This window comes from Phocoena phocoena, chromosome 14 (genome assembly GCF_963924675.1).
Source record: "Phocoena phocoena chromosome 14, mPhoPho1.1, whole genome shotgun sequence".
Classification (NCBI taxonomy): Eukaryota; Metazoa; Chordata; class Mammalia; order Artiodactyla; family Phocoenidae; genus Phocoena; species Phocoena phocoena.
In genome coordinates, this window is record NC_089232.1 from 54,327,061 (window position 1) to 54,344,366 (window position 17,306).

Here is a 17,306-nt window from a genome sequence, read left to right on the forward strand (position 1 = left end):
CCGCAAGCCCTTGCGCGAACCTGGGAGGAATCGACCTCTTCCGACTCTACCAACTGAAAATTGAAGGGGTGGAGAGACTGAACATGCTGACGTGAAGGAAAGAGAACGGAAAGGGACGCTCCGTGGAATGATATACCAAGCTACCTTGTAATGCACATATCTCGTGGGGATCATATGTCCTGGGAGAAACAGGTTTTTCAATCTTCCAAGTTATAACAACACGTGCCTCCCCCTACGTCTGGCGCGCCCGGCCTTTGGTCTCTCCCGCGCCGGAAGACCCCGCGGTCACGTGCTCCCCCATCCTTGCCCAGCGTGCAGCCTACGGTGGGGACGGCGGAGCCATGGCGGCCCTGCTGAGACCGGCCCGCTGGTTCCTCCGCGCCGGGGCGGCCGCGCACCTCCCGCTCTCCCTGCGCCTTCTAGCGGGCGGCCCGAGCCGGCCGCACGCCGCCTTCTGTCCGCACGCCGCTCGCGCCGGGCGCGTCGCCGGGTGAGTGTCCGGCCGCTTTCTCAGCCCGCCTGCAGCGCGGCAGTTCCTCGGGGTCGTGGACGTGGGCGAGGGCCGGGTCCCACTTGTGCTCTTTCCACACCCTCCTCGCTGCTCCAGGGCCAGGCGTCCCCGGGCCTCGTATCACGCTCCTCACCGGGGGGTTTAGGGTGACAGGGTTGGTCGCCTTCAGAAGGTTACGGCCGCGGGCGTGGCTTGCTTCCGTCATGGATCCTGCCATCGCCGCCTCGGACTCGGTCATCCTGCCCTCGGGTTACGGACGTCTTAAGAAGCTGAGAGGGGCTTTGAAGGCTGCTGCTGGGGGTCAGGTGTTACTTTTCTATGATTGACCGGCTCGGGTGTTGTCCCACGTGCAAGCGTTATTGGTGCTTAGTAACCAACTACGATTTAGGTTTCGAGAGCTTTCTTTTTGGAGGGAGGATGGGTTGGGAATTGTGGGTGAGCTAGGGGTAGTTTAGAGGTGGAAGTTTAATTATCATCAGTGTGGGCTTTTGCCTCCGTTTTCTTCAGTGGAGTTTACCTCAGTATTTACGAAGATGTGCAGCGGGTTGGGAGTCGGGACAGTAGACTCTGTAAATGTCAGTGAATGGATCAGTGGACACATTCTAGGCACTCTGTGGGAACTGGGGGTGCAAAGGCAGATTAAGTTCTCAGTGGGTGTCAAATGTGTGAATAAATGCTCTCATGGATTGAAGTTTATCAGGGGGTAAGTTTGGTATAGACTTTGCCAAGGAGAGGATAAGGAAGCTTGATGAAGGTGTTAATTTGAGTAGTATTTTTTTTTTTTACATCTTTATTGGAGTATAATTGCTCTACAATGGTGTGTCAGTTTCTGCTTTGTAACAAAGTGAATTAGCCATACACACACACATGTTCCCATATCTCTTCCCTCTTGCGTCTCCCTCCCTCCCACCCTCCCTATCCCACCCCTCTAGGTGGTCACAAAGCACCAAGCTGATCTCCCTATGCTATGCGGCTGCTTCCCACTAGCTATCTATTTTACGTTTGAGTAGTATTCTGATCGCCTGAGAAGGGTAGATGGGCACTGAGGTTTTAGAGTTGAAGAAAAACTGATTTTGAAAGACGAGTGTTTATAAATAGAGGTACTTTGGGAGACAGCGTAAGGACTAAGAGCTGAGGATCTGGAATAGGTCAGGGCTGGACTGCGGGCTTCTCTATTTGCATTATGCCACTCGACAAGTTACGTAACGTTGACAGGCCTCAGTTTCTTTAGTTATAAGGTGGGAGTAGTAATAGTGTTGGTGACGTTGCATGAGGTTATCTATATAAATCTCTTAACATAGGGCCTGGTTCCTCGTAAATGCTGTATTAGTTACTAGAATAGTAACAGTAATAGCTGTGATTGCGTGGATTTTTTGTGGTCCTTGGAAACCTACTTTATGTGTAGAATTACATGGAGGAAATGTTTTATGACTTCTTAGCAACTTAGTTATACATCTTTGGAATGTAGTCTGCTTATGACTTGGAGCCTACCTGAATTTTCTCATTAGGCCTGAACAGTTAACCTTTAGAAGTTGTGCCTCTGCTTTCACAGATCTACACTTCTTGGCTTTCAGAGAGGTTCTTTTGAGAAAGTTGTGCCAATTATTTATATTTTTCTAGTCCTTAACATCCCTGTGAGGCCAGGGGAGGGTCGATGTTACATTTCATCTTCGCTGTTGCGTTTGAGGAAAACAGTAAGGGGAACACAGTCTAGTAGAGAGGGTGTTGGTCTGCTCATCAGACCTGGGTTCCATTTACTTGCTGCATAACCTTACCTAACCTTTTTGATCCTCAGTTCATTGTCTGTGAAGTAGAGGTAACAAGGCCTTTCCCTCTTCTTTTAAAGCTCATTTCTTGTCATTCAGGACTCACCTTAAATGCTATCTCTTCAGGGAGGCCTAACCTCAACACTCAGTGCAAACCCTATTTTAGTTGTATCACGGCATGTCTCACTTGTCTGATATTATTTACCTGCCCGCTGCTTGTTTCCTTAGAACTTAATTTTGTTCACTATTGTGTGCTCAGCTCATAGCAGGCAGTAAAGAAGTGTTTGTTTTCTTGTTCTCCTGGACTCTGAACATTTTCTATACAGTTTCCTACCCACAGCCTGTAAGCATGCTCACATCTTTCCCACCTGAAAAACAAAACCTTTCCTGAAACTGGACTTAACTCCACATGCTCCCCAGTCTCTTCTTCCTGTCTGTACTCCTGTCTCCTTCATTTCTTCACTTCGAATTCGCTCTTTGACCCACTGCAGTCACACCACTGGGAATAGCCATCGTTGTTTTATTTATTAACTTTTTATTATGTATTTTTAAATTTTAGAACTTATGTGCCTTCAGGAACAATTGCAAAATATTTGGGGGGAAAGCAATAAACTAAAAATCACTCTTAATTGTATCACCCACAGAGAGCCATTGAGATGTGTGTGTGTGTGTGTATATATATATATATATATATATATACACACACACAGAGAGAGAGAGAGAGAGGGTGCTTTTAAAATTAGGCATGTGTGAGATGTAAGTTTATTTCATTTAATTTTTTTAAGGGACTTCTTAATAACCAGATCCACTCTTGGTTTTTTTTTTTTTTTTTTTTTTTTTTTTTTTTTTTTGCGGTACGCGGGCCTCTCACTGCTGTGGCCTCTCCCGTTGCAGAGCACAGGCTCCGGACGCACAGGCTCAGCGGCCATGCCTCACGGGCCGCTCCGCAGCATGTGGGATCTTCCCGGACCGGGGCACGAACGTGTGTCCCCTGCATTGGCAGGCGGACTCTCAACCACTGCGCCACCAGGGAAGCCCCTTGGTTTTTTTTATATAAATTTTTTTTATTTTTGGCTGCGTTGGATCATTGTTGTTGTGCGCAGGCTTTCTCTGGTTGCGGCGAGTGGGGGCTACTCTTCGTCACAGTGTGCGGGCTTCTCATTGCAGTGGCTTCTCGTTGCGGAGCACAGGCTCTAGGTGCGCGGGCTTCAGTAGTTGTGGCACGCGGACTCAGTAGCTGTGGCTCGTGAGCTCTAGAGGGCAGGCTCAATAGTTGTGGCACACGGGCTTAGTTGCTCCGCGGCATGTGGGATCTTCCCGGACCAGGGCTCCAACCTGTGCCCCCTGCATTGGCAGGCAGATTCTTAATCACTGCGCCACCAGGGAAGCCCCCAGATCCATTCTTAAGGCCTTGACCTCTGGCATTACTGTCTCCCATTTCCCCCTTAATGAAACCCTTTTATTGGCATTGAAGATGACACCACTCTTTCTTGATTTTATTCTCTTTAGAATTTTTCTCATTTTGTTGCATCCTTTTTCCTCTGTTCATCTCTTAAATGCTGATATCTTTGGGGGGTGGCGGTGGTTGTCCTTAGTCCTTTTGTTTTCTCATTTTTTTTCATTCCCTTTGGGCGACCTCTTCCATTTTTAGGGCATCAGCTGATACCTGCCTATCTGATGATGGCAATATTTTCCCTCCTGGAGGTGCCTGCCTGCTACTAGGCACCTCCACTGGTTGACCTATAGGTACTTCAAACCCAAACATCTCAAACTGGATTCATCACTTTGCTGTACACCAGAAACTAACACAACATTGTAAGTCAACTATACTTCAATTTTATTTTATTTTTTTGTGGTACGCGGGCCTCTCACTGTTGTGGCCTCTCCCGTTGCGGAGCACAGGCTCCGGATGCGCGGGCTTAGTGGCCATGGCTCATGGGCCCAGCCACTCCGCCGCATGTGGGATCTTCCCGGACCGGGGCACGAACCCGTGTCCCCTGCATCGGCAGGCGGACTTTCAACCACTGCGCCACCAGGGAAGCCCTATACTTCAATTTTAAAAATTAAAAAAAAAAAAAGAAAATATCAAACTGGATTCATCTTTCCTCCCAAATCTGTTCCTTGTGCGTCCCCTGTTTTAGTGAATGTTGCTATTTCTGTCAGCTTTATAGAGATTTTTCATTCATATTTCTTTGACACTTCCCTGTTCCCATCCTCCCTCCTATGTATTGATTGCACAAATGATTAAGTTCTGTTAGATCTACTTCATCTGGAATGATTTCCCTCTTCTTCCAACCCCCACTTTATTCTGTAGTTTCCCTGGTAATTTGATCTTGTCATTTTCCTACTTAAGAATTAGATACTGTGGTGGCTTCCATTTGTTCCAGGATAAGGTGCTTCATGATCTGGAGATGCCTCTGGAGCCTCACTTCTTGTGAGTTCATTCCCATGGTGTCCTCTGTGCTAGCCATCTCAAACTCTACTTCAGAGTCCTCCACAGCACGGCTTCTGAAACTGTAATGAGCATAAGAATTCCCTGGGGATCCTCTGAAAATGTGGATTCTGACTTTGTAGGTATAGGTAGGGGACTGAGATTCCGCATTTTTAACAAGCCCTCAGATAATAAAGGTGCTGCTGGTCTGTGAACCAGCAAGGCTTTGATGGAGCACGTTGCACATCTCTTTACCTTTGACTGTGATGTTCATTGTTGGGTTGTGTCTCCTCTTCTCTGTTTAATCTCTGTTGCTGGCTTCTCCCTTTGACCACTCCCTTCTTGTGCTTTCTCTCAGATCCGGAATCACTAAAGCACCCATTAACACTATTGCATGTGTACCCACCAGCACTCCAGACCTGGTTGAAGGTTCCTTGAGGGCAGGGACTTTGTCTTACTCTTTTTGCTTCCCCTGGTGTCTGACTTTGTGGCACATAGTAGATGTCAAATATTTGTTGAGTAAATCAATGAAAATCTTAGACATTGAGGAAGGAATATTTGTGGGATGCAACGGAGTTTGAAGGGGTACTTAACCCATTCATGTAGTGCAGTGGATCTCCACAAATTCACCCTGATCTTGATTTCCAGGAATGTCTGAGAAGGACAGATGAGTATTATTGAGTGAAATTATTAGAATTTATTAATACTTAGGTGCTTCAGAGGAAAGGTAAACTTTGAGCTAAATCAGTTTGGAAGCGGATCTAGATTGATGATTATCTTAAAGGTGAAGAGCACATATTGCCCTATGACAGAATGATGTGACTTCTAAAATTGAAAGGAGAGAAAACTTTCCTTGTTTACCTTTCATTAAAAAAACGTTCTCAGCACATCTTAAAAGTCTGTCTGGGTCCTTTGGAGTTGCGATTCAGCCTCTGCTCCCTGTGGGTTTAAGTTTATCAATTACAGAGGACTATGATAGGCACGTGTACAACATGTTATGTATGTGCTATCCATAGAAAGGAATATAATACTGTGGCATTTCAGAGAGAAGAAGGAAAGAAACATTTGTTTTGTGGTAGGGGATTGTTCAAGTTTAAGAGGCCATGTGGTAATGAGTAGTCAGAATGCTCCAGGGGAAGAAAGAGGAGGAAGAAACTTGGAGGCCATACTTTTATCCTGTGTGTCTATGTGGGGTGGGATGTAGTGGAAGTTGATACTGCAAAAGCCAATCAATTTCTTTTTTTAAAAAAATAATTTATTTTTGGCTGCGTTGGGTCTTTGTTGCTGCACGCGGGCTTTCTCTAGTTGTGGCGAGCAGTGGCTACTCTTGGTTGCAGGTGCGCGGGCTTCTCATTGCGGTGGCTTCTCATTGCGGTGGCTTCTCTTGTTGTGGAGCACAGGCTGTAGGCACGCGGGCTTCAGGAATTGTGGCACACAGGCTTAGTTGCTCTACGGCATGTGGGATCCTCCTGGACCAGGGCTTGACCCCGTGTCCCCTGCATTGGTAGGCGGATTCTTAACCACTACACCACCAGGGAAGTCACCAATCAATTTCTTAAAACTACCAGCGTTGATTAGAAAGTTGGTCAGAAGCCGTTGGAGGCTTTTGAGAAGTACAGGTCTTGACAAAGTTTACAAAGACCCTAGGAGAAATAGGGACTGGGGATAGATAGACCAGTGAGGAACAACATTGATACATACTGCAGATTAGGCTTAATAGGGCCACAACTAGGTGGTGCAGAACTGAAGAAAAGATACTTCCTTTTCTGAAGGAAAGAGAACAGGAGCTTGGCGAGAATGTTAGAATTAGGAAGAATTGATTTGGAGGTTAGGATAAATAATAGTACCTTTGAGGTAGATCTTTACCATTGTCAGACTGTGTTTGTATGAATTTATCACACACGTTTCATCTTCTGTGGGTTGATATTACAAGTTAGGAAACTGAGGTTTAGAAGGGTGAAGTAATTTATCCATGATCTCCAGTTGGGATTCAACTGCAGATGCTGTGATTCTCAGTTCCCAAGTGCTTTGAATATGTTGTGTTTTAGGTGCTAAAGGGATTACTTATGGACATAAAAACATTTTTTAAAAAAGGCAATACATAATACAGTATAAATTGAGGAATTAGAGACTATCACAAGTAAGTAAGCACATGATAAGATCTCAGAATGTAAACTCTGGAGGGCATCTCTAGAATAATCTAGTCTATCCCACTCTTGCTTTATATTGATAGATTCTACAGAGTATCTTGCTCCACATTACATCTAAGGTCCCAGCCTGGGTAACTGACTCTTGTTACTTCCTGTCATAGCTGAGACAAAGGAGACATCCCTTTGGACTGGAGGAGCCTGAGATGGAGGGGACATCTGGATAGGTGGAAAGGAATGGCATTGGTGTTTCAAGTCAGAAGACTGTTACCAACTGTAGAAGGGTTGCAAGTGACTTTTTTACTCTGAAGTTCTGTGACTTACCATAGAGCATAAAGCAGTGTTTGGGGGACAGCTTAGCTGGGCAAGAGTTTTTGGAGAGCTGAGGTCTTGGAAAATTCAGGGAGAATTTTTCAGGGAGAAAGTTCATTGTGACAGCTTTACAAAAGATTTTTTTAAAAGATCAAACAGCATATATTTATTGAGTACCTTCTATAATAAGAACTATTTATTGAGCACTCTTTTGTTAGGAATCTTATTTTTTTATGTGATCTTTACAAGGTAGGTACGTTTTCTCACTTGAGGGAACTAATGCTTAAACCAAATACCTTTCCCAGAGTCACATACCTGTTAAACAGCATAGCTTGGATTTCAGTAGGCCTTTTAAAATAAGTCTTGTACTTTCTGCTAATACATTTTAAAAAGAAGAAATAATTTAGTTAATATTTATTATGCTTAATTTGCTGGGTCCTTTATGTATACTTTTCTCAGTGTTGCCCAGACCTTGGGCATTTGTGTACTGCCTTCACATTTTTTGCCAAATCTAGTACTACCTAAACTATTATTTATGTTTAGCATTTTTCTTTTCATTGGGTTTAGGTTTAAACTGACATTTTATAACTTAATTTTGTTTTAAGCAAGAATTCTAGGAAGATAAAGAGCTAGATGCAATAGTTACTTTAAACTATTTATTGAAGTAAATAAAACTACAGAAATAGAAAGTCTTTGTCTACATGCTATCTAAAACCATTTTCCTGGCAGAAGTGCAATATTTTGGGAAACACTGCATTATCTCAGTCTTTGTGATATTCCTGTGAGGTGAGTACTATTATCTCTGAGATTTTACAGGCTTAGAGAGAGTTGTAACTTGGCCAAAGTTACATATCTTAGAAATGGCAGAGCCTGAAATCAGGACAGTCTGTTTTTTTTTCCCTTGCAATGAGAATGTCTTGAATGGCCTAAATTTTGCATAATGGCTAACTGTTTATCCTTTTTTTTTTTTCATATAATTAGAGACTTTTGGCTTATAATTAGTGATAGTTCCCAGGAAACATGGCAACAGATATAAAAAGAATATGTTAGACATTTCTTATTGGAATCTAGGTTTCTATTGAGTCTGGTGTTAGCAAATTTGGAATACTAGACTTCTCAGTACAAGCTCTTCTGTTCTTAAGCTTCTTTCTTTTCTCCTTATAATATAGACTTTACAGTTAGGGGCCATGTTGGAAATTCTTAATTTTTTTTAACATAAAATATTCCTGTTAAATTTGACTCTAAACAAGAATTTTAAGGACCAAAATTAGGAGTAATTGCCAAAATTTCCCCTCCTTATCCCAATAACCATTTTACATTTTTACATTCAAGCCCACACTCTGAAAGCTGGTGTGTTTCCACTATGCCATGGAGCCTTCTGTTTTTGTCTCTAAGATTGTGCTCATCAAGTGTTACGAAAATGATACATAATACGTTAAGATGTATACAGAGGATTAATTAAGACTCTGTAGGGCTCTTTTACATGAATTTTTCTCTATTACATGGAAGTGAGAATTAACAAATTGTACTGGCAAGACTTGTTGCCTGGAATTTGCAGTTAAATCAGGTGGGAGCCTTGGTGATTCTCATCTCCGCGCCCACCCTCTAAGCTTCAGTCTCTCACTTGGACTGCTGCAACAGCTTCCTAAATGGTATCTCTATTAAATTCTTGCTGCTTTCTAATTTTTGGTCCACCCTGCAGCTAGACTGATCTTTTCTAAACAGAAATAGATCATACCACAACCCCTGCTTACAAAACCTTCAGTAGGGTTATATAACAGTTTTGTACTTGGAATGAAATCTGTATCTAGAATAAAATCCAGACTCCTTACCTTCACAATCCTCCATGATCTAGCCCAGCCTTCCTCTCCAATGTCATACCATCTGTTGCTCACGCACTTGGTGTACTGACTGTTCCACTTGGCCTAGAATACTCATCCTCTGATATCTGTATGGCTGCTGCTTTTAATCCTTAGTTAAAAATTTTGAGTGTCATCATCTTTGTACATTTAATCCAAAGTAGAACCCTACTGTTGTTTCATTGGAGTCCTAGAATTTAACACAACTCGGGTTTTGTTTTTTAACTAATTGATTATCAGGTTTACTTACTAGATAAGTAGAAAGGCTGATCCTAGCACAGTGCTTTATACATAGAAGGTGCTTAATAAATCTTCTTTGAATCAATAAATGAAAGAATTTAGGTGTTGTGATAAAAGTAAAAGAAAACAGTTATAGGATCCTAAAGACGCAGTGGCATGAGACGGTTTTGGGGGAGATTGATCTGGCAGTTGTATGAAGAAAAGCTGAAGCCTGAGAAACTAATATGAGTTTTGTTGGAAAAATCCATGTGTTCTGGATTGAACAAGGAACTCGGAAATAAAGAGGTATCTGAGGGCTCAACAGATGTGCTGTGAAGGATGAGAGGGATTGAGCAATTATCCTAAGATTTTGAGCTTGAGGGAACAATGTAAAGATGGTGTAGTCAGTAGCAGTGAAGAAATTTGAAAGGAATACCAACCACTTTTAGGAGGAGTCATTGTTTTTTGAATTTTTAACATGTTAAAACTTAATTGGAATCAGTACATACATAAAATGTATAAAATAATTATATACTGCAACCAAGTTGGGTTTATTCCAGGTGTGCAAGCCTGGTTCAAGGTTTGAATAGTCAGTTGATGTAATCAACCATATCAACAGACTAAATAAAGAAAACTCAAGTAGAATAGTTAAAATAAGGGATTGGTGAGAACATAAGAGAAATTTGGATACCTATTGCCTACAGAATAGTTCAGCAAAATATGCTGCTGTGAGAGCAGCATTGTGAAAATCAGTCTTGTATTTTATAAGCATGTCATAAAATCCAAATCCTGTCGTTATCAGCCATTGTAGACTTTCCCTTATCTCGTCTCACATTCCCTGCCTAGGTTTAATTTTTACCACTTTCCAGTGTAAACTGCCTGTTGCAGCCAGATAAGTTTCCTTGATGCCCTTCCGCCATGTTGAGCTCATTTCAGAATGAAATTACCCATGTACAGGTACAGGTCCTGTCATTTAACTAGCTTTTACTGTGACTTTGGGCAAGTTATTTCACTTTTCTTATCTGTAAAGTCAAGATTATAGTCCTAATTTTCTATTACCTTGCATGTCTTAAATGCATAATAAACATTAGCTACTGACTATACCTGTTCTATTGCTGTATCTTTAAACTCTGATAGCTCTAAAGTGATGCCAAATTGGCTCATAATAGCAGTGAAAAAGGAAGAAGAGAATAGGGAAGGGAGAGTTTTAAAAATGTATGTGATTAGTTTGGTGTATATTCAGAGTTTAAAAGGAATGAATAACAGTTCAATAAAAAGTTGACTTGAAAGAAATAAACACTGAGACTATCCAAAACATACAAAGAACTCTTAAAACTCAATGAGAAAACTTAATGACCTAGTTGAGAAATTAGCAGATCTGAACAGTTCACCAAAGAAATACTGAAGGCAAGTAAGCATATGAAAAGATGCTCATATCATATGTCATTAGGGAATTGCAAACAGTTAGATATACTACATGCATGTTAGAATGGCTAAAACACCTATGGCATCTGTGGTGAGATGTGGAGCAATAGGAACTCTCATTTATTGCTAGTGGGAATGCAAAATGGTACAGTCATTTTGGAAGATAGTTTGACGGTTTCTTACAAAGATAAATAAACATAAGCTTACCATATGATCCAGCAGTCACACTCCTAGATATTTACCCAAATGAGTTGAAGATTTCTGTCCACACAAAAACCTGCACATACATGTTTACAGTAGCTTTATTCATAATTGCCCAAAATTGGAAGCAACTAGTATGTCCTTCAGTAGGTGAACTGATAAGCAAATTGTGGTACATCCATACAGTGGAATGTTATTCAGCACTAAAAAGAAATGAACTATCAAGCCATGAAAAGACACAGGGGAACCTTAAATGTGTATTGCTAGGTGAAAGAAGCCAATCTGAAAAAGATTACATCCTGTATGATTCAACTATATGACATTCTGGAAAAGGCGAAACAAGACAAGTAAAAAGTGGTTGCTAGGGGTTCAGGAGGAGGGGGAAGGGATGAGTAGGTGGAACACAGGGCATTTTGAGGGCAGTGAAATACTCTGTGGTTCTGTAATGCATGTCATGTATTTGTCAAAGCCCATAGATATGTACACACAGAGCGTGAACATTTTTGCATACTATAGACCTTAGCTAATAAAAATGTATCAATATTGGTCATCATTTGTAACAAATGTACCACACTAATACAGAATGTTAATAGAGGAAATTAGGTGGAGGGGGAAGAGGGTCTAATACATGGGAACTCCGTACTTTCTGGACAGTTTTTCTGTAAACTTAAAAATGCCTTGAAAAAGTAAGGCATTGATTTTTAAAAGTGACAGGCTTAATAGGGGAGCCTATTAGGGAACCCATGGAAGCCTGTTTATAATAATCTAATAATAATCTAGTCCTTGTACCTTTTTGAAATATGGACGCTCAACTATAAAATCATTATTTTTTTCACTCAAGAGTCAAAAAACACTAGCACCCATTATAAAAAACAACAAAACCTGAGAAAAATAACTTTTTAAATGCCAGATTTTGCCAGAGAAAATTCATGGGTAACCTGGAAGTTGGTTGTGAGTGCTGGAGTCTCAGGAGGGAACCTGAGAAATTTAACTCAAAAATGTAAAGGAGCCATTTATGACACTTGGGTGAAATGATAAAATAATTTTCCCTTATGTGTTTACATCATTGGTCATCAGGTTTTGGAGGCAGTGCATTCCAGCTTGTTCAGGCCTGATGGTTAGGTTCCTGCCTTGCATGGACCCACCTTAACCCCTGCACTTGTTCTTTCCTTTCCTTTCTATCACAACATACCTATCGTTCTAGGCTGTGAACACACCCTTTTTCCTTCAGGGTGTGTTCAAGTGAATTTAAAAATAAATTCTGTGTCAAATAAGAAATGTAGAAAGTGCTGCCATGTGAGGAAGCACTGGAGAATCTTTTTTTTTTTTTTTGTGGTACGTGGGCCTCTCACTGTTGTGGCCTCTCCCATTGCGGAGCACTGGCTCCGGACGCGCAGGCTCAGCGGCCACGGCTCACGGGCCCAGCCGATCCGCGGCATGTGGGATCTTCCCGGACCGGGGCACAAACCCGTGTCCCCTGCATCGACAGGTGGACTCTCAACCACTGCGCCACCAGGGAAGCCCTGGAGAATCCTTTTGAAGAGTGAAGAATCCTTTGATTTAAATATGTAACTCTTCCCCTCCCCAGTTTATTTTATAGTAGATTCATATTTTGACTTAACTAATTAAAGCCAAACACACGTGAAGGAGACTTAGCAGCATTAAAGATTTATTTTGTGAGAAAAATTAACTTTAGAATGTTCAGTATGCAGTGCTGGTTTATTAATGTCTGTTTTCTGCCTGGATTTTATTTGTGTTTGTTTGATCTTACATTTTATTTTATTTTTTAATATTTATTTATTTATTTTGGTTGCACAGGGTCTTGGTTGTGGCATGTGGACTCTTAGTTGCGGCATGCATGCGGGATCTAGTTCCCTGACCAGGGATCGAACTCGGGCCCCCTGCATTGGGAGCGCAGAGTTTTACCCACTGGACTACCAGGGAGGTCCCTGATCTTACATTTTGAAACTGCATTTTAAACAGAGGTTTTATTTTTATGCCCCTTCACAGTTTATCAGATTTGGGTTGTGTAAAAAACATTGACAAATACACTTCACTACAATTTTGAAATCTCTTATGTTATTTAGCTTTCATTGTTGAACAATATTATTGCACACTCTCCTGAACCTGACACATTGTTCTAGGTGATTTAAAATAATATTTTGTGTTTGCCTGACTAACAAGGGCATAGGTTAGTAACAGCCAGACAAACAGCCAGAGAAAACTTTTTTGAAAATAAGGGATAAGTATATGTAGGCATGTATCTTCTGTGGTTTATAGGTAAAAATCTAGCATTTAATTAATTCAGTTCATTTAACTAACTTTAATCAATTAGCCATCTACAAGTGCTGATCATTAGGCTTCTTAACTAAACAAGATAAGACATTGTCTTGTTTAGTTACTATTTTGACTTTTTCCATTGTTTTCCAGTCTACTGATTTACATAGGTGGAATCATTTATGGCCAGAGTGGTTGTGATTTGTCCCAGGTCACAGTGGTAGAATTTCTAGTCGAATATCAGTTACTGCCTCTGTGTTTTACATAACCTTGTTGTGAAACTACTGGTGTAGCTTTCTTTAATGTAACATCAGGTACTTAATCATTCAGTTTTGTGACTGGTTTTCCAGGTTAATAACATAGGATAGGAAGTCAACAATTTTATTTTTAAACTCACTAGTATGTAAATATTGATTTTGGTAATTTTGGTAAAAAATGTGCACATGCTAGAAAAATGTGATTGTCATCCTAAACGCATTCTCAAATTAGTAAGTAGAGTGTTTTTACATTATAGTTAGTTACTATATACTTAGTATTATTTAGTTATACTTACTGGCTACTTCTGAAAAGTCTAAGATATTTGGGGTAAAGATGTAAATCTCTGAGAATTAGATAATTTTGTGTGAGATTTGAATGCACAGAAAGAGTTTAAATTCAATTCAAAGATTTATGACAGGGTTTCCTTCACACATAAGGATTATTTCTAAGTTTGATGTTTGTAAATCAGGTAGAGCCTATTTCTACAGCGTAGAATACCTCTGATTTCACGTTTTGGAGCATTTGGTCTGCATGCTAGACCTGTTTTATTAAAATGTTGAATGGTTTAAAGGTTGTTTGCTTTTTGTAAACACACATGTACTAGTCTGACCTTAATTTTTTTTCCTTTTGACTTTCCCCAAATTAATGATGTTTAACAGCAGAAATCTAGTTTTATATTTGTTGGTTGCAGTTGTTAAAATGATTAGAAAAGTATACAGTTAGCATTTTGACATATGAATTGAGAGTTGAAACATCAGTATAAAATGTTTCAGATTTATTTAGAAAGATGGGAAATTCTTTCATTGTTAATGATCCTTTAAAATGTATAATTTTAACTTGGAAATTGGTCTTCTTAATAATTCATAAGCAACACCTGGAAAGCATTTGAAGAATGCTTTAGAATTCTTCAGAATTTTAGATATATTTTAGATCTCTTGTCTCATTTGTAGAGGTGAGAAGAGCTTTGTAGCATAATCTTCATTTTCCTTCACTGACTTGGTTTTGGTTAAGGGAGATTTAAAAACACTTAAAACATACTGTATTATTGTCTTAGTTTGAGTTGATTCCATGTGAAAAGTTATCCAGACATTGTCAAACAGTTATTCAAGAGGTTAATTTGCATGCAATTTATGTGCATGTGACTTCATTTAAAGCAAAGGTCTAAACTTTCTTCCCTACCAATTTATACTTCTCTGTGCATTTTTGTATTGTGCTATGAATTTAGGTATTTAGTAACTAATAAGAAAGCTTTGTATAAATTTTACTCAAAAAGATGACCTATGTGGTTAGTAGTTGACATAGTTTATTTCTAATTGTCTTTCATTTTGTAGAGAGCTACTGAGCCAAGCCAGGCTGTATGCCATTGCTGCTGAAAAAAAGAATTATCTTCAAGAGGAGGCCACTTCTTCTCATAGAAGGAATACCAGTCAGTTTGATTGGGCTCTAATGAGGCTAGATAATTCTGTTCGAAGAACTGGCCGCATCCCTAAGACTCTTCTACAAAAAGTCTTTGATAACACCTGCCACTCAGGTATTTCAAGATTTTCTGTTCAAAAAGTTGAACTTAAGTACTGGTTTGGTGGTAAGCTCATTATAGAGCACATTACTTGATACTTCAAATTTTGTTATTTCTATTCATGATTTTATGTTATGATTGTGATCTGTTTTTCCAACTCATCAGAGCAAAGTTTTGAGTAAAACATTTTGTTTTGCATGTTTATTTCAAAATCAGCAAATAAAAATGGTCTTTTCCCACAGTTTATGAAGGAATCACTTTGAGTGGTAAATTTTCTTGGAAGATATTAGTTTTTCTTATCTTCTATTGTATAGTGTCTGCTTTCCCTAAGATAATCACATATGACAAATTCCCAGAAAGACTGATAATCACTATTTCCCTTTCATTTTCACTTAGCTATTAAAATTTATTTGAGTCACTTATGCAACTTTGATAATCTGATAGAAACTTGCCCTCAACACCCCCCCAAAAAAAACCCTAACCACACATGCTCACACAAAAGCCCACGTGCAAGCCACACACATAATTTTGTATATAGTTTGAGAGCATTCACCAGCTTCCCAAAGCCCATCCATGATTTCAGTCACATTAAGCTGTAGAATCTAATGATGAGGGATACTAAAGAAGTATCAGTAATAATTTGCATTTAAAGACAGTTTTTATGATTTTCTCTCTTTGATTTATTGAGTTGTATGGCTATCACCGCAGTCAATTTTAGAACATTTTTATCACCCCCAAAAGAAACCTCCATACTCCTCAACATCAGTCCCTAGACCTCCATCCCTTCCAGCCCTAGGCAACCACTAGTGTACTTCCTTGTAGATTTGCTTATCCTGGATACTTTGTATAAATGGAATCATGAAATAAGTGGTTTGTTTTTGTTTTAAAGTCAGTTTTCAGAGACATGTGGATAAAGGGAGAAGGAAGTTAATATTTTGTAGAGGATTATAAATCTAAGTTGGATATTCTTGGGTTTTAATTGTACTGCTTTGTACTATTTTCATAAGATACTGAGAAGTTTAGCCTTTCTATTGCAGTGAACACTAGGTTCTTCGTAGTCTTGCAGATTGTATAGATTTATAATCTTAGCTTCCCTAAGAAAACAGATCAGTTTTAAAAACTTGTAGTAAAAAAAAAAAAAAAAAAAACTTGTAGTAACATTGTAAGTGATACTTGTTGATTGGGATAGGATTTTTCTGATGTATGAGTACTCTTTTAATATTATCTTTAGTGAGGCAGGAGATTTTAAAATATTTACAGATTTCAACTTAAGTTTTGATATTTATCTGCATGGTATTGATACTATGTTAAATATTATACGTTAACCTGTTTTCATAGGTAGCCGAGGTGGTAATCAAGCCTTGCTTCTGCTGCGCAGCTGTGGTTCTCTCTTGCCTGAACTAAAGCTCTCAGAGAGAACAGAATTTGCTCATAGGATATGGGACAAACTTCAGAAATTGGGTATGATTGTATGAATATATGATGTGTATAAAGGGTGTAGATACTTTTTCTTTTAGTAAAAAAGAATTTCTTTTCATAAATGCTGTAGTTCAGTTTTATGGAAGGGTTTTACTTGATTCATATTTTTTTGTGATATGACTTATTTGGTGAGTTATAGTGACATCTAGGGGCATTAAGAATAAAATAATTTTTCATAACAAGTATTACTTTTAGGGTAAGTTAAAAAGAACGAAGTAGAAAGACATTTAGTCTGTCAAAGTTATAAGTGCACATACTATTTGACCAAGCATTTCTATTTGTTAGAATTTATTAACATATCAAGCATTTCAGTGTTTTAATATGTTTATACTTAAAAAAATTCCTTTTGATGTACAGTTGATTTACAATATTATATTAACTTGAGGTGTACAACATAGTCTGTTAGAGTTTAGATAGATATACTCACACGTGCAAAAGGATATTCTTCATTGTAGCTTGTTTGCAAAAGTAAAAATTGGAACCAACTCTAATGTCCCTCACTAGAGGTTTGGTTAAATAAATTATGGAGTGTCTGTAAAATGGAATACGGTGCAACCATTAAAAGAATGGAGTTCTTCATATACTAATGTGGGGTTTTCTCCAAAATATAATTAAAAATTAAGATGCAGAACAGAGTGTATAATTTGATACCATTCTGAAGGAAAATGTTTATATGTGTATGTGCATATGATATTAAAATATTTCTGGAAGGATGATAAACACTAGATACAATTTTTACTCTATACTTTTAAAAAAAATTATAGTTGATTATCCTATACCCTTTTATACTTTTTCATTTTGGGGCTATGAATAGTACCTATTCAAAAAGTAAAATAGTTTAAAAGATCATTTGATAAAATTCAGTGTTCATTCCTGATTTAAGAAAATCTTAAAGCAAACTAGAA

The 17,306-nt window shown here is 39.2% G+C and overlaps 1 protein-coding gene across 1 annotated transcript in view; it reads left to right on the forward strand.

Annotated features, from left to right (window-relative positions):
* Window positions 1-341: 341 nt before the first annotated feature.
* The window catches only part of LRPPRC (leucine rich pentatricopeptide repeat containing), a 104,171-nt gene continuing 87,206 nt past the window's right edge, over window positions 342-17,306 (forward strand). The window contains exons 1-3 of the mRNA XM_065890828.1: window positions 342-490; window positions 14,738-14,937; window positions 16,261-16,383. Coding sequence (XP_065746900.1) covers window positions 342-490; window positions 14,738-14,937; window positions 16,261-16,383 — 472 coding nt within the window. The remainder of the gene's footprint in view (window positions 491-14,737; window positions 14,938-16,260; window positions 16,384-17,306) is intronic.